Source organism: Harmonia axyridis, chromosome 1, assembly GCF_914767665.1.
Source record: "Harmonia axyridis chromosome 1, icHarAxyr1.1, whole genome shotgun sequence".
Taxonomy (NCBI): Eukaryota; Metazoa; Arthropoda; class Insecta; order Coleoptera; family Coccinellidae; genus Harmonia; species Harmonia axyridis.
Window position 1 is genome coordinate 37,404,031 of NC_059501.1, and position 22,473 is coordinate 37,426,503.

The following is a 22,473-nucleotide window of genomic DNA, read 5'->3' on the forward strand; positions in this document are numbered from 1 at the left end:
CAAGTTCTCAATCATTTCCGATGTTATTCCGTCACATCCAGGCGCTTTTCCATTCTTCAATGTTTTTATCGCCTGCTTTAGCTCTTCCAATGTTATTCTTTCATCTTCCTTAACTTCTACATTTTCCGGTTTTTCGTTTGGATCTTCTCCTTCGTTCTGTCCATCATCCAATAGTTCTTGAAAATATTCTCTCCATCTCTCCATAATTTCCTCATCAGCTGTCAACAAACTTCCATTTTTACCTCTTATTTTCCCACATTCGTTTCTTTCTTCGGTTTTTTTTGATTTAAGAGTTCTGTAGAAGAGTTTTTGATTTGTCTGAAAGCTGTTCTCCATTTTTTCCCCAAACTCTTTCCATTTTTCCTTCTTCAGCGATATTATAAGGGTTTTGACACTCTTTCTCTGTTTTTTATATTTTTCATAATTATCTGTACTTCTATTATTTAAGTACTCTTTCCATTTCTCCTTTTTTATTCTTAATTGGTCTTTTACTTCTTTGGTCCACCATGCTGTTTGCTTTTTCTTGTTTGATTTTCTATAACTTCCACAAACTGCTTTTGTCGATTCTATAACTACACTCTTAAATTTGTTCCATAAGCTTTCCAGTGTAGATTCATTTTTCTGGTCCCTTTCAAATCTTCTTTCCGTTTCTACCCTGTACAGTTCTGCTACTTCCCTGTTCGATAGTCTATAGGCTCTAAGGCATTCGTGCTCTATTTTCTTCTCCTTGTTTTCATTCTTCTTACTGTTCGTATCCACTTTAATCTTGGTTATAACCACGTAGTGATCACTTCCGATTTCTGGCCCTCTTCTCACTCTGGTATCAAGAATACTTGACCTTTGTTCTCTCTGTACTAGAACATAATCTATTATTGATTTTTCTCCACGACTGCTAACCTCCCTTGTGTATCTATGAATGTCCTTGTGTTCAAATAGTGTATTTGTTATTATCATATTATTGAGTAAACAAAAACTCAGTAGTCGCTCACCATTATTATTCCTTATCGTTTCTCCAAATGGTCCCATAACCTCCTCATAAATCCTGTCTCTTCTACCTATTCTACCATTTAGATCACCCAATATAATCACCTTTCCCTTTGCTTCTTCGGTGATCGTTGTAAGATCCTCCCAAAATTTCTCCTTGTTTACGGTGATGTCATCTTCATTTGGACCATATACCACTATTATTGTTCTCATTTTATCATTTATATCTTTAATTTCCACCGATAGCATCCGCTCTGACCAATTTCTCCACCCATATACACTTTCAGATATTCTCCTACTTATTAGACATCCTACTCCCGATTTTGCCCTCATGGTTTTCTCCACTCCACTGTAGATTAATAGATGATTATTTTTTGTTCTTATGGATCCTTCCCCTTTTTTCTTCGTTTCTGTTATTGCCAACAATTCCAGTCCCATATCCTCAAATTCGGCCTCCAGTTCATCTTCCTTTCCTTGTAGGCTCCTCACATTCCAAGTTGCTATCTTCCATACTGTCTCAGATTTCAATGTCCTCGATTTACCATTCTCTTGTCCTATTTCACGCTTTGTCCTATCATCCATTTTGGTCCTTGAGAGAGAGGTATTTTCTAGTTTTTTGGCTTTGATTTTTCTATTTTCCCCATTTCCTCATTCCATCTATACTTCACGTTGTCTATAATCAATTTCTGAAAACCTTCCTTCACAGTCTTGCCTGCTTTTTTCTCCTCTTTCCCAAATTCCCTCAATTTTTTCTGTATCTCCATTTGTACTTTCGTCATATCATCGTTGATGTAAATTATTTCCCCTTCACATTTCTTCAATTTACTCTTATTTTTCATCACCTTGAATTTCTCATATTCACTCTCTAATTCAACGATATAGGTTTTTACCCCTATTTTCTTGGTGGTTTTCAGCTTAGGGTCTAATTCCAAGTTCTTTTTGAAAAAATTCTTCATTTCAGATTCTAGTGAATCTTGCTGGACGTCCCTCATAACTAGTCCACTTATCACTATATTATTCCTCCTTTTATCTCTATCCATACTTTCCAGTTTAGACTGTATAAGCTTCATCTCAGCTTTAAGTTTTTCATTTTCCCCCTTAATATTCTCACTTTCCTTCCTCAATTCCCTTATCTCTTCCTGGTAGTTTCGCTGTTCCACTCTTATTTCTCTCATTTCCTGCATCATAGTCTGCATCATTTCCATCATTTTATCCATTTTATCATCTTGGATGCTTGTTTTCGATTTTTGTGGTGATCGAAATATTTTCTTACTTTTGGTAAACCCTTCCTCCTCATCGTCCTCATCCCTTCTTCTTTTTCCTTCATCACTCGTATATTCTTCTTCCCTCTTCATTTTTAGCTTTACTTCGTCTTCAATCTTCAAAACACGAATATGGCTGAGTCCACCTCTGTTTCGAAAGCCGGTATCAAGATCGCTTATCGGCGGCGGTGTCGTTTGTTATCACTCGCGACAGCTGGTTTTATTTCTGATACTGAATTTTCAACCGGAATTATCCGCTGCTATTTAATTAATTACAAACTAATTTGTTCTCAAAACTATTGTTCTTCTAACTGATATTTACCAGTGTATCTTCACTAATAATGTATTTCACTTTTGAAAAATTTCCCGCTCGTAATTTTCGAGTTTAATCACGGAGCTCAGAATTTGCGTACACACGTCAAACGTAAACTTCTTTTCTTTTCATCATTTAACAGTAGATTCCTGAGGTCAAAAGAAACACTTTTTTCCTTTACCATTTTTTCCGATGCAGGCTGTTGAAAATCCCTTCAAAAATTATTTTTCAGTTATATCCTTCAAATTGTTCTATCGAAGGAAATGATTTTTGGAATATAGTCATCAATTGATATGATGCATCTTCTGCCAGCACAAAATACCATCCAAATTCAACAACAAAATCTTCTAATAATACAGTGATTGCAATTGAAATTATTTCATTTCGCTAAATCTTAGCAATTAGTTTAAAGATGATGTGTAGAGGTGACATTTACTCTAGCTTTTCACGAGTGTACTTAATTCAATGAGATAATCATCAAATAATGCTAAGGGAAAATGAAAACTCAAATTCATTATTAAATCAATGATGTTAGGAAGCATAGTTTAGGCAATTTTCCTCCTTAAACATTACAGTTTGAAAATTTCTCATCAAACATTGAAAAAACCACACACAGGCTGAAATTTTTGCGAAAAAAAACCACCAACATTTTCGGAACCGGATCTGGATTTTCAGAACTCTAAAAATGATAATATTCCCTAAAAAATTTCAATTGATTTGCGAAAACTGTTCTAAAGTGAATTTTTCGGTGAAAACCGAAAATCATCCTGTATAAAACCTATGAAGAGGAAAATGCACTTTTAAATGGATATTTGAGGTTCGCCTGAGTAGCCTCTATACGTTTTAGGAATATCTACGCTTCCTCGGAACTTGCCCTGTATAGCTTGCTGAAAGTAAGGCCAGTATTTTGAAAATTTGAAGAATCAATCTATCTTCATTCTTGGGCCACTTTAGAACTTGATTTAAGAAAAAAATATCCTCTTGTGATTATTTGAATACATCAGAATTTAGGAATATACTCAGGTGCACTTCAATTCTGATGAAATTATCTCAACTTTCTATGTAAGTATAGGACATAAGATAAATTTTAAGAATTTCTCACCATTTATGTCGACAGATAATTCGTTCACGAAAAGAGGTCGATCTATCAGTATTACCAGAAGTGCTTTTTTCGTTAGTTTTTCCAAGTAAACTAAGCTATCGTTCAAAGTAGTTTTATCATTTATAACAGGATGCATCGATGATACATATGTGAGTTCCTCATTGGAATTCCAATGCAAAGAGAAGGTGAAATTCGTGAAGCCTCTGAAAAATAAAAAATTAAAATATAAAGAAAAATATCATTTCTACAATAATAAACATCTCTCGCAATTTGATGAAAGATGAGATGAAAAATATCTGAAGAGAATTTTGTTTTGGTTGAGGAGGAAGTCCTTCAATATAAATTATGTCAGCTTATTCTGTGAACGTTTACACAAACCAGTCACTACACCGATACGGGGAGACAGAGTTTTTGCTGAGGTTTTTATCTGTTCTCTTGTATCATACGTTCAAATGTATGATGCCCCGTTACATTTCCTCTGCTAATACTGAGATTCATCGAAACATATGCTTGATTGTTTGAAATTAATATTTTGTATTGCTCTTTCTCAAAAGAATATATATATTATTATTATATTATCCAGAAACATTCTAGAGAGAAATAACGTTTGTTTCAGGATAAATTTTTTAAACGTCTGAAATTAATTTTCTTGAGATGAAGCAAAGTCGAAAAAAAGAGGAATGTTGTTCCTTAATTGGAGGTTTGGAGGTACAAACAAAAATTTTGAATTCCTCGGATAATTTTAAGGAAAAAGTCTTATAAACATGGACCCGCAAACGCTTTGCATCCAGATGAAGGGAGTTAAAATTTGATTTCTTTGAATTTTTTTTTCATAGCTTCTGCTCCTCCAAGTCGTCATCGACATAGAGCGACATCTGCAGGATTCAAGTTTCTTAATCTTGCGACCAACTGAACAATATTAAGGCTAAGATTTGAAATGATGATGTTTTCGTTTGAAAATGATAAAAAAGAATATACAGGGTGTCCACACTCATAGCACGCTATTACGCCTTCTTTAAAGAACCGGGGCGGGAAATTTGAACGTGTATCAAACCTCCCCTTGCAACAACCCACCCAGTCTCCCGTACTAAACTTTTAGTTTATAGGACTTCTTGAAAATTATCCAGGGAATCTCTCATTTTCGTTTGTACATCCAATTGAGTAATACCCTGTATAACAGGCTTTCACGGCTGGATTGTTGAACAGAGCTGAAAAATTTCGGGTTCTTAGACTGTGGATAAGTAAGTTTTCCATTTGATGTATCGGACATAACTCCGGGAGGTATTCTCATAAGTTTTCAAGTAGAAAAAGGAAACTCGATGCCGAAATGCTCCAAACTGACTTAAGAGGTGGTTCGGATAGGGTATTCATACTTATTTTATTAGGCGGAGTAGAGGACAGGGGGTTCATTCCCTCTACTGCTTCCATAGAGCCTTATTTCTTCCTCTGGAGCATCTTATAACCGTTGTTGTCGATAGAGCAGAGTCTGAACAACAATGTTTTATTTGTTGTTTCTTGTAATAGGCCACTTGAAAAGTCCCCGGTCTACCATAGTAAAACACATTTTTTAATAAAATTCGATTTTATTATTCAACATAGTTGCCTGCGAGGGCGATACAGCGATTATAGCCATCTTCCAACTTTTCGATACCATTTTTGTAGTACGATTCGTCTTTCGCCTCAACATAGGCCTCAGTTTTAGCGATTACTTCTTCATTTGCGCTAAATTTCTTTCCAGCGAGCATTCTTTTGAGGTCAGAGAACGGGAAAAGTCGCTTGGGGCCAGATCTGGCGAATACGGTGGATGCAGAAGAAATTCGGAGCCCAATTCATGCAATTCTGCCATTGTTTCCATTGATTTGTGACACGGCGCATTATCTTGATGAAACAGCACCTTTTTTTTCTTCAAATTGGGCCGTTTTTGACCGATTTCATTCTTTGAACGATCCAATAAGGCTATATTATAATCGCTGTTGATGGTTTGGCCCTTTTGAGATAATTAATGAATATGATGCATTGCGCATCCTAGAATACTAATGCCATAACCTTGCCAACTGACAGTTGTGGTTTTCCTCGCTTTGGATTTGGTTCATCGTGTGCTGTTCATTCAGCTGACTGTCGATTGGACTCCGGAGTGAAATGATGGAGCCATGTTTCATCCATTGTCAGATATCGACGCAAAAATTCAGGTTTATTGTACATTAATAGCTTCAAACACTGCTCAGAATCATTAACACGTTGTTGCTTTTGATCGATTGTGATCTCGTGCGGCACCCATTTTGCACACAGCTTTCTCCTATACAATTATCCGTGAAAGATATAATGTACACGTTCAGATGATATCTTCACAATGTCTGCTATCTCGATCAACTTCATTTTACGGTAATTCAAAATTATTTTGTGAACTTTTTTGATTTTTTCGTCGGCGTTTCTAGTGTTTATCCATTTCTCAAACAACATCAATTGTAGCGTCTCTTAGCCTTATATTTCAATATCTCGATCCAGAACTTCGTTTCGAATTTTTGAACATCTTTTGAAACTTGGTATTATTGAGATAAAATTTGTATGGCACTGTTAGTGCCATCTGAGCTTCAGGCCCGGGATTTATTTACTGACGTGTTAAGCTTTATGCCAATAATTTTCTGGTCGAATTTCAATATTGTTTTCAGAACTAGGTTTCCTCTAAGAAATACCGATAATCTTTTCAAAAGAATTGCTTTCTAAAGATTTAAAATTTTCAAGTTCAATTCAAGTTGAGAGATTCTTGTCTACTGTATAGGATAGGTTGAAATAGCCGACATTATTTCCCTTAACTGCTACTCAGTATGAAGATCTGGCATCGATGGATTGGCCTATGAGGGATGAAAGATGCGAACCGACAACGTCGTCTTTCATCGATTGTTTTTCATCCCGCCTAACCACAATTTTTGTTGCCGAAGAGAGTTTCCCTCTGCAGTGCGGGAAACCAATGATCCCGAACATTCGGGTATTGAAATGTATCGGAGCTTCCATTGACAACGAATAGCTATTTCCAAAGAGAAACATGAGTATGTGAAATTATCTCCTATAATGGGCTCAATATAGGTTATGAAATAATTTGCCAAAATTTTAATATGGGATGAAAGAGTGGAACTAAATGCCCAATGGGTTACAAGAGACATAAAAGGAAATGGCCCGGTCCTTGGAAAGCTGTAAAAAGATGTGTTCTCTTTTTTACCACTATCTGTGTGATTCCATTATTGTTGGTGCTTTTGGTTACAACGGACCATTACTTGAGGCCTTTGAAGCACTCTTTTACAAGACAAGAGGTGAGTGTTGCAAAAATTATTACAATGCTGTACATTTTACAATCGTTTATCGGAGTGTTTTGATTTTATCATTCTTGATGTGTTTTGAATAACTTTATGTCTGTTTAGATTCCATGTGGTTAATCTGAATTTTTAAATTTGCCAATTTATTTTTCGATATCCAACTATTCATGATTTATAAAGTTCACAGATCTGTATCTTTTTTGAAGTTGCTATTAAAGAATTCAATAATTTATGAACAATTCTAACTGTTTTTAAATGGGAATTGCTTTAGTGTAAGTATTTCTAGCACAAAATATTACTTTTTTCAAACGAATCCTGACTTTGATATAGAAATACATCAGATACAATGACAACAGGACCCTATACAGATTTTAATTTTATCAAATCATTTTAAATACCACTTTGGAATCCAGCTTTGTGGTAAAGCTTTTTCATTTGAAACATATATAACTATTTCTCAAATGTAACTCATTCATTTTTAAATTTTAAAACAATTACATCAGGAATTCAGGCTACAAGGAAAAATTGAAGGTTTTATTCAATATACCTTTTGGGGGTCCATCTCATTTGAAATTGTAATAATAGTTCGAAAAAAAAATTGAATATTAGTTCGTGAGTTTTCAAATGGAAAAAATTCGTTGGCGAGAAATTAAGAGCTTCAAAATGTCTGTATATATAGCTCCGCTATGCCCCTTTTTTATAGGTATGTTATTTTTCGCAATTTTGAAACCATTTCAAAGTAGACCTTTCGACGTCAACGGATCATCCTATAAAGAAAATATTTTTCCAACGTATTTTCTGGCATCTAATTCTATTTGTCTTCCATTGACTTAAAATACCTCGTAGTGATAATTCGAGGTTTGGAATGAAAGTCTATAGGAGCTATATCAGGCGACTATGATAATTGTTCAATAGAATTCCTTGAATTTCAATCAAGAAATTATTTTTTCGTGATGCACGAATCTGACTTCTCCAATGAATAATTTTACATTTCATGCTTGTCAGAAAACAAAAAAATTCATTTCATCCATACCTTCTATGGACAGACATATGGAAAATTCTTCTACTGATCAATCAAATTTTGCCTCTTTCTGTATTTATTTCATAAGCAACAACTAAGTTTCAATCTAATCCATCACAATTTTTTGAATTAGAAAAACATTATTTACTGCACATTCACACCTTCAACTATTCCTGAAATATTTGCATTTAATTTTGGTTTGAAATTGAAAAATACAAATCATATGGAATTTAAGAATGTTTTATCTTCTAGAATAGCAAATGATAAAGAAAAAATTAAGTAGATTGTGTCGTTTCTATTTTTATAACGAAATCATTGAGGCGAATCTTGATTAGGGTTAGAAATTCTTGCATGGAACCATTCAATGGATAGTTACAAATATTGCATTGCATATTTGAAATTCTCCTAGAAATTTTTTTTTGCTGATTCCATATTTCTTACAATTATTCATTAAATATATTTTTAGAATGGCATTGTTGACAAGTTCTTCTATTTGAAACCGAGAAAGGAAAAGATGAATCAAACAGTTGTTATAGCAAGACTCAAAAACAGACAAAAGCATTTATATGAAACGTGTAGAGCACTAGGATTAGATAAAATTGGTAATGATAGTTTGCATCGGCCAAACGCTTGGGAATTTTTGGTTAATGATGAACATCATTTAGTGTGGTGCAATGTTTTTAAAGCTGCCAGTACATCTTGGATGTATAATTTCAATCTTTTAGCAGGGTAAGCAGAATTGAATATCTAATAGTATAATTTTAATAGATATAGGTGTATAATTGAATGTAAACTAATTCATGAAATTATAGTAACTTATGCGATCAAAATTATGCTGCATGAGAGATAATTTATTCTAATAGTTTATGATTTAGTTTTATCGAATTGATTAGTTTCGTACTTGGAAAATTGGAAATTGTTTTTATATGCGAAATACTTATTTATCTAAATTTACATAATTTTTCATGTAAGCAACAATTATTATTTCATAATACTGTTGCTTCATAAGGTTTTAATTTTTCTATATATAAATTATAGGCATCATTGTGCAAATACTATATAGGAAGCTTTTGGGCTCATTCATTCATGCCTCAATTGCATCCTTGGAGACCTATACCTATATACTATTCATTGTTCTTCAAGGGACCAATGGAGCATAAATGAAAGTGCTTATTCATTTGAAATAAAAAAGTTTATTATCATCCCGGAAAAAAAATAAAGATTTGACAACAATGTAAATGCCCCTTAATATCTGCCATATCATAAGATCCAAAATCTATGTCATGCGATCCGTTCCCAAGATATGTGAGGCTTTCCATACTTAAAACTCACTCTGTATATGATGCAGCTACAGTTAGGTGTCATCATTGTAGTTATTGTATTGAAAATTATGGAGAAAGATTCATTGCTTTTTATAATTTTTTTATAGTTACAGTCCAAAATTCTTGAAAAAAACAAAAGCCGTGCCTCTGAGCTTAGCGCGAAAAAAATATTCAAGACCGTCACCACAAGCCCTGATGGATGCAATGGAAAACTCTCTATCTTTCTTGATCGTACGCCATCCTCTGGAGAGGCTTCTATCGGCCTATAGAGATAAACTACAATACTCCTTACCTCACACCTATCATCGACAGTTGGGCAACAAAATTATAATCAAGTATAGAAAGAAGGAGGTAAATAACAGTTTTTTTATGTAATATACTTTTATCTACTCCTATTGAATTATAAACTCATTATTCAACTGCTTTTGAGCAATTAATAGTATCTAATAACAAACAGCGTGATTTATAATAACTCACTACTATAACTCACTATTATAAATCGGAAAATATGGATCTGTGCTTCTATACTTCTCTGCTTTTATTCGATTGGCCGAAAGGGAACATTCCATTATTGTTATTGAGGGGAGGAATGTCCGAGGGAATGTCACTTTTGACGTTTTCAAATTAAGTTGATATCTAATTATTGTGAATGTTTTGCTGAAAACGATTAATTCAGATAGTGAAGATGAAATATTATAAAGGTATACATTTCCAAAAGACAAACAGCTGATGTTACCATACAGAATTAATTGCCCGAAAAAATATAAAGGAGTTTGAAAAAATTTTCAAGATTGGTGTAGCAGTAAGATCATTAAGTCATTGTTTACAGGGAATATTTTTTGGTATATTTTAATGCATTTTTATAGGCAATTCTTAAGGTTTTTCAATAAATTTCTATGTCTGTACTTTGTACTGGATTCGAGCTAGCCGAAGCTAGTTCGATTGTGATTGGTAGCACTAAGTTTCCATCTCTCTTGTACGGGATCGAGCAGATTATGTTTATTTCCCGTTCCTTCTGTCTTTATTCTAAGTCTGTATTTTTTTTCTTAGTATTTATTGATATAGTCGTAGATAAAGTATAGTATTCAACTTGCGGTAATGGTCATAACTCACTTGATGAATTACAACAAACATCATCTGCGTGAGTTATGACCTACATTACCGCTCGTTGAATAATATACTATTATATTTGATTGATAAATTAAGAGCGTTTTAGTCTAGTTCCTTCTCATCTCGTTTACAACTACGGCAGGCATCTCCAGTGATATTAAATGAGTATAGGCTCTTACCTCATCTTTTGTCCATATTAAATAAATAAATGTGAAAGTTTCTTTGCCGTGCTATTTCTCAAAGAGGTGATCACAGTTGGCCACTATGAGATCTTGTTATGCAACAACATACATTTCTTTTGGGGTCACGCGAAAGATAAAGTTTTTGCCCATGCTCCACCACCTTAAGATGAAATTAGTGGAGTTATCGAGGACATACAGCAACAAATGTGTGAATTGGTCATAGAAAATTACATTAGAGGATATGGTGCTGCAACCGTAGCCATGGAAACCATTTGGCTACTCATTTTTGAAATATCAAAATAAAACCTCTTATTGGAAAATTCTTTATAAGTATAATTTCTCATAACAATTTCAATTCGAATTTAAACAATTTCCCAATGAATGAATGAATGATCGATATTCCGATCTTCTCCAATCGTTGATTGATACCAGGATTTGTAATCATAATAATATTTTTCGGATACTTCCCAAAAGGATTTTTATATAAATTCTAGGAAAATAAATCTAACATTATAATTTCATCTGGAAAGGCTAACGAGGGTGATTGTTCATAAAACAAATTAATTTAACAACACATATTTTTCGCAGTCTGAAGATAATTCAAAAAATTAATTGTTGAATGATGTCATTATTCTTTTTACCATTATGACTTAATATTTTATATTTTTGATAGTCGTAGAAAAATATTGTCTTTAGCAGCGAAATTTCGATGTCATTCTGTGTAGGGGTGCAACGAAACGCCATTTTCAAACCGAACCGAATTTTTCGATCCGGCTGTATTGGCCGGACCGAACCGAATTTGTAGGCCGAATCACAAACCGAACCGTTTGTGATCAAGGAAATAACTTCTATAAGTAGACTTACTGGAAGAAGCGATTCGGAAACGAATAACTCAGATGACGAACCTTTAATAAAAAAAAAGAAGGCAAGTAACGAGACTTCAAATTTATGGCAATGCTTTGAAGACATCGCCAATTCCTCTAAAGAAAACAAAAACTGTGATGTTAAAAAATCCATCACGGATGAAATTGGTGAATACCTCCAAAAACCCATTTTAGATCGGAATTCGTGTCCTCTCGAATTTTGGAAGACACAGAATAAAAACTTTCCTTACATTTTCAAACTTGTACCAAAATTTCTTTCATGTCCTGGAACAAGTGTTCCAAGCGAACGCTTATTCTCAGAAATGAGGAACATTTTCGAAGATAAGAGAAGTTCGTTGGATCCCGAAATGGTCGAAAAAATAGTGTTCATTCATGAAAATTTTTAGTTGTTTTATTTGACTACTCTATAGAATCAGAAATATTTTTGTTTTCATCCTGATGTTATTAATTATGAATTATGTTATGATCCTTTTCGTGAAGAGTATTTTTTATTTTTTCAGCTGTGATAATTATGAATTACGTTTCTTTTCTAGAAGACTTTTATTTTTTAATCTGTGATATTTATGATTGATAATTGATATATCATATTTCTAGAAGACTTTTTATTTTTATTATGCAAATAAATTATCAAAATTATCTCCTGTTTTTCTTTTGATTTTCACTTGGAAAAATTCGGCCGAATCGAAGTGGAATTAGGCCTAGGCCGGAATTCCGGCCGAGCAGCCGAATCGGCCGGAATTGGTAGTTCGGTTCGGTTTCGGTTACAGCCCTAATTCTGTGTATCCTGTTATTTTTTTCTTAATGCCAAAGAGATATTTCGCGAACTTGCTCTGAAAGTACGTAGTAACGGGTGTTTTTTTCGAGGTATATAACTTTAAGTTGGCATTACTGTTCAAGATGGCGACCGATTTAACAGCTGTTAAGAGATTCATTCTCAGTTTGGTTTGGCAATTCATCATAAGTAGACTCACGCCTAACCAACGCTTGCAAATAATGGTTCTGTTCGGAATACGTATCATCGACAAAATCGTCCATCAGAGCAGTTAATTCGATTAACCATGGAACGTTTTCGCACCACGTTTACTCTTATTGATAACTCGCATCTCCAGAGACGCCGTACGGTGCGTACAGAAGAAGCTATTGCTGCTGTAGAGCGTAGCATTGAGGAAGACCCGAATGAGTCTATACGCCATCGAGCACAGGAATTGGATCTGTGTCCATCCACTTAATGGAAGATTTTGCGGAAGGATCTTGGTTTGCGTGCTTACAAAATCCAACTCGTGCAAGAATTGAAGCCAAACGATCATCAAGTAAGGCGTAGATTCGTCGAATGGGCCCAAAATGAGATTGCCGTTGTTCCCGATTTTCATAAGCGAATTTTGTTTAGCGATGAAGCGCACTTCTGGTTGAATGGCTACGTCAACAAACAGAACTGCCGCATTTGGAGTGAAGCTAATCCTCAAGTGTATATCGAAACACCGTTACATCCAGAAAAACTGACTGTTTGGTGCGCTTTATGGGCTGGTGGAATCATTGGTTTGTACTTCAAAAACGATGATGGCCAGAACGTTACAGTCAATGGTGATCCGTATAGAGCCATGATTACTAATTTTTTCATTCCTGAATTGAACAACCATGATGTCCAGAAGCTGTGGTTCCAACAAGACGGCGCAACATGTCACACAGCTCGTGCCACAATCGATTTATTGAAAGACACGTTTGGTGACCGCCTAATTTCACGTTGGACCTGTGAATTGGCCTCCAAGATCTTGTGATTTAACACCGCTAGACTACTTTCTGTGGGGCTATGTAGAGTCATTGGTCTATGCGGATAAACCACAAACCCTTGACCATTTGGAAGACAACATTCGCGTGTTATTGACGATATACGTCCACAAATGTTGGAAAAAGTCATCGATAATTGGACGTCCAGATTGGACTACATCCAAGCAAGCCGTGGCGGTCATATGCCAGAAATCATATTTAAAATATAATGCCACAAGATTATCTTGCGGATAAATAAAATTCATGTCAATCGAATAATCCATCGTTGTTTTATTGCAATTTAAAGTTATATAGCTCTAAAAAAAACACCCTTAAGTATCGGCATACTTTTGAATGTCAACGTATTTCTTTCGTAGCCGGCGAGAACAACACCAAATTACAGATGGCCGACTTTTCCAGAATTCGTCGACTTTCTCTTAGATTGTGTCAAGCACAACAGGCCTTTGGATATGCATTGGACACCGATCACTGAATTCTGTACTCCGTGTTTGTTCAAATTTGACGTGATAGCACACACAGAAACGTTACAGGAGGATCAGCAATACATAATAGAGAAAGCGCATCTTGAGAATCTTATAGAACCCCAATGGAAAAATGCAGGCCATGGACCCACGTCGAAGCAAGTGAGGAAATATTACACTAAGCTGACTAAAACTCAAATTATGAAGCTTTATAATTTGTATAGGTGAGTTTTCAGTATTTATTCTTTGTATAGTAGTGTATGAAACAAGCAGTTTTTTTGGCTGTCAACAACCATAGCTGGATGTTTTTGAGCAATTGAGGTGTGGAAGTAGGTTCGGATATGGTTCTTCTTCTACATACCATAACTGTGAGCATCCCTACTTCGCCATTGAGAGAACTTGTTTATTCGATATCATATCATGCAGAGATTTACATCGGTCTACTGGACTATGAGTAACGAGTATTCTCTGTAATCCAATTATTTTTAATATTGATTGAGCGTGAAAATATCTGGGAGTTTGCACGTATACTTTAGGTGAATATCTTTGTGACGTTTTAAACCATCGAAAACATTCGGGATGATTGTCAAAAATATTTTATTTATTCAAATACATTTTTTTCGGGAAATAATCCTTCACATACCCCTCGTGCTTACCAAATTATCGAATATTCCAGTACTAGACAAGCGCTCGGGATATAACTACTGAATATCCTATATTTAGGAATGTATTTACCAAACTTATATAACTTCTCATTTTGTCGATTTGTGTAAATCGTAGTGATTTTTGTGCGATTTTGTTAGGTGTGAAATTTACATGGTATTGCATAATGTTAATTATTCAAGTTACCAAAACAAAGTAACTTTCGAAGGATAAAATGGAGACGTCAAATTTGAATTACAAACCAAATGACACATCGGCAACATCATGAATTGATGGCAACACTAGAGCGAGCAACTATTCCCATTTGTGTCACTTTAAGTATTAAAAATTGGTAAAGTATATCCAAAGTAACTTGAAGGGAGCCAGAATTTTTTGATCATACAAGGGTTGTCCAAATTTTCAGCAATTCATCAGAAGCACGAGTATTCATTGCGTATCAGTACTTTCAAATAAACCCTGGTATTATAACGGATCGTCCCTGGAACCAGAATGTATAGATTTGGTTGTTTCTACTGCAGCTGTCACTTTATTATCTTCCTAATGATTCGCATAGACCAGTGGGGTCCCTACGTGGATCAATAAAATGAGTATTTTTATTCGGTTTTAGTTCGTGATTTTTTCTTTCTATTTGGATAAAGTAAATTCAAACTCACAAATAGGCCAGAATATTTTTAATATTCAAGAGTTTTCCAAAATATCAGAAATTAGTTAGGGAGCAGGGAATTCATTGTCTTACCAGAATAGATCCCAGTATGCTAGTTGATCGTCATATGAAATAGTAAGTGACGGTTTGAACACTTTCATTGCCCGAAATAGTACACGTGCTATCGCGTGGAAATTTGATCGCCCTTATTGATGGGAGTTCTGCTCATATAAAACTGGTATGGAGAGTTATCAGGACTCGGTTAAAAAAATTTGATCAAACATCAACGAGGAAATGAGAGAGATTTTTAATGATTTCGAAGATGATGATTTTTGTGCGATTATAATTTCATGCCTCATAGATAATGTTTCTTGCTAGAATATTACATATCTAGAATGTAGAATAATAATAAGTTTTAACATAGTAGAACAACATATTAGCAGTAATGATGAGCTACGCCGCAAATCATCTAGAAGAATCGGCATCAGAATTTAATGGAATCGCATAAATATTATTTTCCACTCTAGGGTGAAGTGTGCGCCCATGATTGCGGATGACATCAAATGCAAACTAGACAAGCGTTTTTATTGAATCGTTCAAGTAAGATTGGAACATAGAGTAATAAACATAGATATAGAGAGTATACGCAATTGTCACATGTCCCCAACATGGTTAGATTAGGTACGTTATCGGTTTGTGATATATTTTCAAATCCATAATTTTACTATATCGTTATGAATGTATATTATCTTGAATGAAATATATTCATTTGGGGATTCCCGATTAAATATGCAATTTTGAATCCGATATTTTTTAATTGTCGAATTTATAATAAGCAGAATATTTACCATACCAATTTACCATTTACCATTTACTATACCAAAATGTCACTTGGCGTGATATAATTTCATAATTGAACTGAATAGACTATATCCATTCTGACTGCAGAAGTTCTAGTTGGTAGTAGGACTACCACACTGTTAGAAAATCAAGTGAAGAAATATTTACACGTCTAATGTCAATACCTAACGTAGGTATATTCAAATGATCAAATCTATTCGTTTCATTCATAAATTGAAGAACTCTGAATTGGCTCAGTAAAAACTGTATAATTTTTTTTATTTCCAGGTACGACTTCCAGCTGTTCAATTATTCCATGAAAGGTTACTTGGAATTAGGTCTTCCAGATGAAAAATTCTTTGAAGGAGACATGAAACGGGTTGAAGAACTTCCCTCTTATTGAAATCTCATCCAAGTGAATACCAATAGCCTAACACTTTTTTAGTGTTATTTGGTTTTAAGAATTATCTACAACCTTCGATCTAGAATTCAAAGGAAAATCGATTCAAAAATTGAAATTTTTACTCTAACATTAGATTTGGTTGAGGTTTTGTGTTTATTAAATTTTCGCGGTATGCATTTGACATTGTGTTTCAAGTCTATTGCATTCCATACTATCTCAATAAAGAAGTGTCCTATAATTTGCTGGGGGTAGAACAAATGAAGTATACTTATAGCCCATTGGCAGGTTACACGGATTTTTATGCAATGTAAAGTTTTATTAGTTTTAGTTTATTTTTTCTTCAATTTTCATTGTTATTCCTTTCTTAATCAATCGAATCAGTTGATCATTATTTTTATCATTTCATTATCATCCATATTGCTAATCTGTTTTCACTGTATCTCTTGTATTTGATTTTAGCCTTAAAGGACGTCAATGAACTCAATGAAACGTCGGCATATTAATTGATTATGCTTTGCTTGTTGGTTCTCTTGTGCCAAAAAATTATTTGAAAATTTGATCAAAATTTTTTACCATAAGATACAATAATAGAACGGAATTAACCGAATCAAGAATCATAATAGTTTGAAATATTATCACTTGGTTGCAAAATCAGAAATACCCATTTTTCACTACCGCTTATAATCTAAAGTATTTTCTACTACTACACCCGCACCAATCACGAATGATTATCAGGACTAATACATATGGCAAACCTTGGACTATAAAATGTTCACCTAGAGGTATTTATTTGGAATTCTTTTCCCGGAGTATACTGACTTCAATTTTATATACCTAGGCGTTTGAATTGACATGATGATTTCAATCGTTCTCTAAAGATGAACTGATCGGGGGGGAGAAAGGTACTAAATATTAGGTGAACTGATGATACAGTAATTCATGTTATAATATTTGGAAATTTGAAAATATATGAAAATATACTTGCAGCATCAGTTCAGCTATTCACTTGTAACATCTTGAATGTTTGCTGGCTTTTGAGCAGTTCTGAAATTTTTTGAAAACTCCTCAGAGTCAAGCGTTAGATACTTTAAAAAAAATTGTTGCATGGATTGCGGAAGAGCGATTTGAATAAATTTTTTAGAATTTAGCATGAGGTGCTTACATTTTAGATTATCGAAAATAAGTAGTGATCAGAAATGTGTTGTGCCCAGATATGATTGTATTAGTTGTAAATATTCATAGAATATATTATTACGGGTTTTAAATAATCACTTCTTGGCAAAACATATTTTAACTGACTGAATAAACGAGGCTTAAACCTCACCTTTGTATGTTACGAATCATTACAAATCCCAGATGATAGGCTGATGTAAAATAGTTGTACCCATAGGAAGGACATACCAATGATCTTTCAGGAGCTATTGATTGTGATTAAATTAATTTTGTACATTTCGAAAACTTTTAATAGATGAAACATTGTCTCAAAAGAGTATGTCCAGAACATGTGTACATCTGGCACAGATTGAGAAGACATTTTTACTGTTGAACGTTTCAGTGATTGTGATATCTAGTTAAAGGTTTTAATAAAAGCTCAAGCAATATAATCTATGTTTGGAAAATCGACTTTATTTATATTCATTTCATAGATTCGTATGTTCTTATTGTTCGAAATATATTCATTAAAGTTGTTGAAGATTTGCTCCGAATTTTCATTATATAATTTCATTACTTCACATGAGAGTCCGACAGGTATACAGGATGTTCTTTCTCTAGTTGCAGCCACAATAAATGCTTATTCTTGAAATGGTTCCATATATTGTTTGTAGAATCTTTGAACTGAGTATTGTAAGGGCACATTTTACACAGAACTTGATCATCATCAGCATTTTTCAGAAAATATTTTCAAATATTACTTTTTTTCGACATCGTAATTTTCGATTTATCACTTCGATACCACGCTTAGTTCAAAATTTCAAAACAGTATGAATTATTCGAAACTTCATAGAACGATTAAAATCTATGGATGGAAGATACCTTCGGAAATATAGGATCTTCAGTAGATATGTCCCGAGTGCTTGCCAAATACTCGAATATTCGATAATTTGGCAAGCACGAGGGGTATTGAAGAACTATTCCCCTCAAAAAATTTCAACCATTCATATAAACACAAATGATACAAATTACTTAGCAACGAACCCATGTTTTTGAATATAAATGCAACGTGAAAATACCCGGATATTTGCATGTGTGCTTCCGGTGAATATATTTGTGATGTTTTAGGCTGGTTTTAGAGTCACGCTGACCGTCAGCGCTGAAGCCTACGCGCGTAGCAACTAGAAACTCGTTTCAGAGTCACGCTGAACGTCGTGAGGTACAGTCAAGCCCAACCACAACTTCAATCACACGACCAGTATCAATATTGCGATTCATTGTTGCGTTGACTGTCCCCGTCAGCGCGTACGTTTTACGTAATACAGTAACGATCCCTAAGCTCGGTAGCGCGTCGGCGTGGCCTGGTCAGCGGCGCTGAAGCGTGGCGCGTACGCGCTCGATTCTTCAGCGCTGACGGTGGTCCGCGCTGAGCCGTCAGCGTAATTCTAAAACGCTTCATAAGTAATCATACATATTGGCCTGTCAGCGCCGACGGTCAGCGTGACTCTAAAACCAGCCTAAAACCTTCGAAACCAATAACCATATAATTATGACGGATCCATTCATCCAAAATTGATAGTTTTTCGTTTTGTATTACTTCTTCCCTATTAAATTTGAGTGAATTTTTTTTAGGGAAATAGTCGTCCATATACTCCTCATGCTAGCCAAATGTTTGAGTATTTGGCAAGCTTCTACTGCCTACTTTCCCAAAAAATGTCACTCAATTTTCATTGTTCAAACAGAACAGGCATTCTATGGGCTTCTATTCTAACACGAATGCGAATTTCGAACGCATGAGTGTTGGAATTGCCTTCTGCAACGAGTATTAGACGATATTTTCTCTACTTCAGTCAAGTTTTGTGAATTATTATCGAAATCAAATGAAAAATTTAGATTGAATATCCTAGTGACATTTGTATTGTATCATTGCAGTTGGTGTGACTGTTACGAAAATTGACAGATTACAGAATTTGGATATGAATCGTACGTTTAGAATTTTGAAATAATTTACAATTACTCATTAAATTCGTTAGTTATGTCTGACGAAATCAATTTAACACCAGAATTAAGAGAAATTGCGATTAATGTTGCAAATCATTTCACTATATCCGAATTATTTTATTTTGACAATTATTGACGTTTGTTGGAATTTGATAGGATTGGTAGTCAATATAGACAACCACAAACCGAAAAATATAACTGAAAACGATGCTGTAATGAGTTCATTACAGGACAGTTTTCAGAACTGTAATGAACTTATTACGATACTGAAATAGAGAAAATATTTTTGACAATCATCTCAAATGTTTTCGATGGTTTAAATCGTCACAAAAATATTCACCTAAACCACACATGCAAATACTCGGATATTTTCACGCTGCATTGATGTTCAGTTATAATATCATAAGCGCATAGACATCATTCGATTTAACACCGATTCACGAGACGTAGTTCGCGAAACATCACGAGAGCGCAGCTCGATTTATGTTTCGTGAACTACATCAACTGAAGAGTTTTGAATAATCGAAATATTTGTCTATGCTTGAATTGGTATTTGTTACGAATAATTTCAATAACTTTAAGCAAAGACCTCATTTTGATAACTCAATGACATTTCACTGGGCTTTATCTCTATTTTTTGGCGAACGTCCAAGAATGTTACTATAAAAATGATCCCAATATAGCAGGAGGCGAAATACCAAAACGATTATACCACGTCGTCCAGGGTTAATCCACTTATCAATACGACGTAACAATAGCAAATTTACGGATTCTATTGGTTCATCAGAACATGAGTGGTATATAATCAAAAATATTTATTATTTGTTGAAACTTATTCATCCCATTAATTTGTATAATCAGATTATCAAAAATATTGGTTCGTTTCTAAATGATTTGTATCATTTGCGTTGATATGATTGGTTAAAATTTTTGAGTGAAGAACCCACGTCAAAGTTGAAGGTGGGGTTGACTGTTTTCGATAATTCTATCGACATATATTCCGAATTATTGACAGAATTAACAAACAATGAAAAAATATTCTGGCAACGAAGGATATTTCAGGATTGATCATAATTTAGATTACTAGAATGAATACTCACATAGAACCTTCATTTTCCACTTCGAACCATATAGCGTATTGATCACGATATAATTTCGGAATTGGGCGAGAAATTCTGATTCCATTTGACTTATCTACTACGGCTTCGAGGACTACCTGGGTTTGTTCCGCAATTCTATTGTTACTAGAAGACACTGATGCCGCTTCACGATTAACCTTTTCCAAGCGGCTGTTCAAAAAGTTCATCATCCAGAATGGTCCACCACCATTACCTTCTGTGCTATCCGCGGATTCCATGATTCACCTGGAAAATTTTATTGCGAAATGTGAAATGGATACATAGGTATACGCCTATAGTTTCTTATGTACTAGTTTTCATATTGACTAGTAGAAAGAAGAATTACAAAACTATCAAAGCTTTGTAATATTTCATTCAATAATTTCCGAGACTAACCACTATAAACACATTTTTTCTTAAAAATTTAACCATATTCTTCAACATCGTCTCCTTAGTATTTATTTCTTCATTAAAGCTTGCTGGAAGATAATTATTTTCTTTTGCATTTAGCGAGTTTTTTTCTGATAAGTGTACTCAGTCGATCCAATAACGTCAAGTAATATTCAATGTTGATGCTTTTACCATTGCCAAGATAGTTGAATATAGATGAACAATATACCTCGAACGAATACAGATGTCATAATCTTGGCAGCTCATGTTTGTGATTTTGTTCGCTTTAATAAATCGATAAGGCAAATGTTGAACCATTTTCTTAATCGTATCGCTCGTTTCTGATAATCGTGAACAGACAAATCATAATAGGTATATATTCTACATTTTTTAATGGAAGCAATGATGTGTACGTACTTTAGAGGAATGGACAGTGTTCTACAAGCTTTCGCCTTCATAGTTCATGTGCATGTTTTTCCACAAAAATTTTCGACGTCTCACCAATTTCACAGCTTTCATTTTATAATTGTCAAAGCTGCTCTTGAAAATAACAACTTCGCAGGTACAGTTGTTATTGATTTTCCGAGAAAATCTTTCACAATTCTCTATAACGACAGGTAGACATTTTCATGTCTTCTGCACTTCCACCAATCAAGTATATCCTCAGAATATTCAAATTGAAATTGAAATTTCATTCTTGAGTCAAATTTTTTTGTATTTCGTGACTTTTTATCGACAGGATAAGAAATAATGAAAAAAAAGATATAATTGTCTTGTCAACCACTAATTTCTAGTAGATACATCCAGAAGTCACCTATGTTCAATATTATATTACATATCCAAATGATATTTCAACTTCTATTGGAAAAAGCCATTTCCAGTGCAACATCCAAGAAGTAACAAATTATTTATCACATTGTAGATAGAAAACAAAATGCTTACAAGTAGAGAGACACTAAAGAATCAAAATCGATAAGGTACTCGTTCCATGGAACTGTTTGCAGTTTTAGCAAATTTCAAAAAAAGAGCCGCCATCTATCCTAATTTCCGAATGCAATCTTTCAGGAGTGAAAAAGTATTGGATCTTATTATAGATATTACTAGGTAGGTATTATGCACAGTTAGCGGTGCTCGTAATAAATCCATATGATTTTTAGTTAGTACCAACCAACGATACGTGTCAAAATTTGACAGCAGTCCGACAATTAGTTTGTGAAATATTGCGTTGTGAGTGTAGCTATTTTTGTTATTTGAAAAGGAAAATGGAAAATAAATTAATTTCGTGTGCTGATAAAATATTGCTTTTTGAAGGTAAAAATACACGCAAAATCTTGACTTGATGAGGAGTTTCCGGGGTCTGCACCAGGAAAATCAACCCTCATTGATTAGTATGCTAAATTTAAACGTGGTGAAATGAGCACCGAAGACGTTGAACGCAGTGGACGCCCAAAAGAGGCAAAAAACGACGAAAAAATCGAAAAAGTTGACAAAATAATTTTGAATGACCATGAAGTGAAGTTGATCGA

At 34.2% G+C, this 22,473-nt stretch overlaps 2 protein-coding genes across 2 annotated transcripts in view; one reads left to right on the plus strand and one right to left on the minus strand.

Moving 5' to 3' along the window:
- Positions 1-22,473, minus strand: part of LOC123676800 — a 40,669-nt gene that overhangs the window by 11,219 nt on the left and 6,977 nt on the right. The window contains exons 2-3 of the mRNA XM_045613028.1: positions 20,540-20,803; positions 3,662-3,864 (exon numbers count right to left, since the gene is read on the minus strand). Of these exons, the coding sequence (XP_045468984.1) occupies positions 3,662-3,864; positions 20,540-20,796 (460 nt within the window). The 5' untranslated portion in view covers positions 20,797-20,803. The remainder of the gene's footprint in view (positions 1-3,661; positions 3,865-20,539; positions 20,804-22,473) is intronic.
- Positions 6,416-17,984, plus strand: LOC123676810 (carbohydrate sulfotransferase 11-like). The gene is made up of 5 exons (XM_045613040.1): positions 6,416-6,969; positions 8,460-8,722; positions 9,423-9,666; positions 13,633-13,961; positions 16,172-17,984. Exons 1-5 carry the CDS (start codon positions 6,805-6,807, stop codon positions 16,284-16,286), a joined length of 1,116 nt encoding a protein of 371 aa, XP_045468996.1. The 5' UTR covers positions 6,416-6,804; the 3' UTR covers positions 16,287-17,984.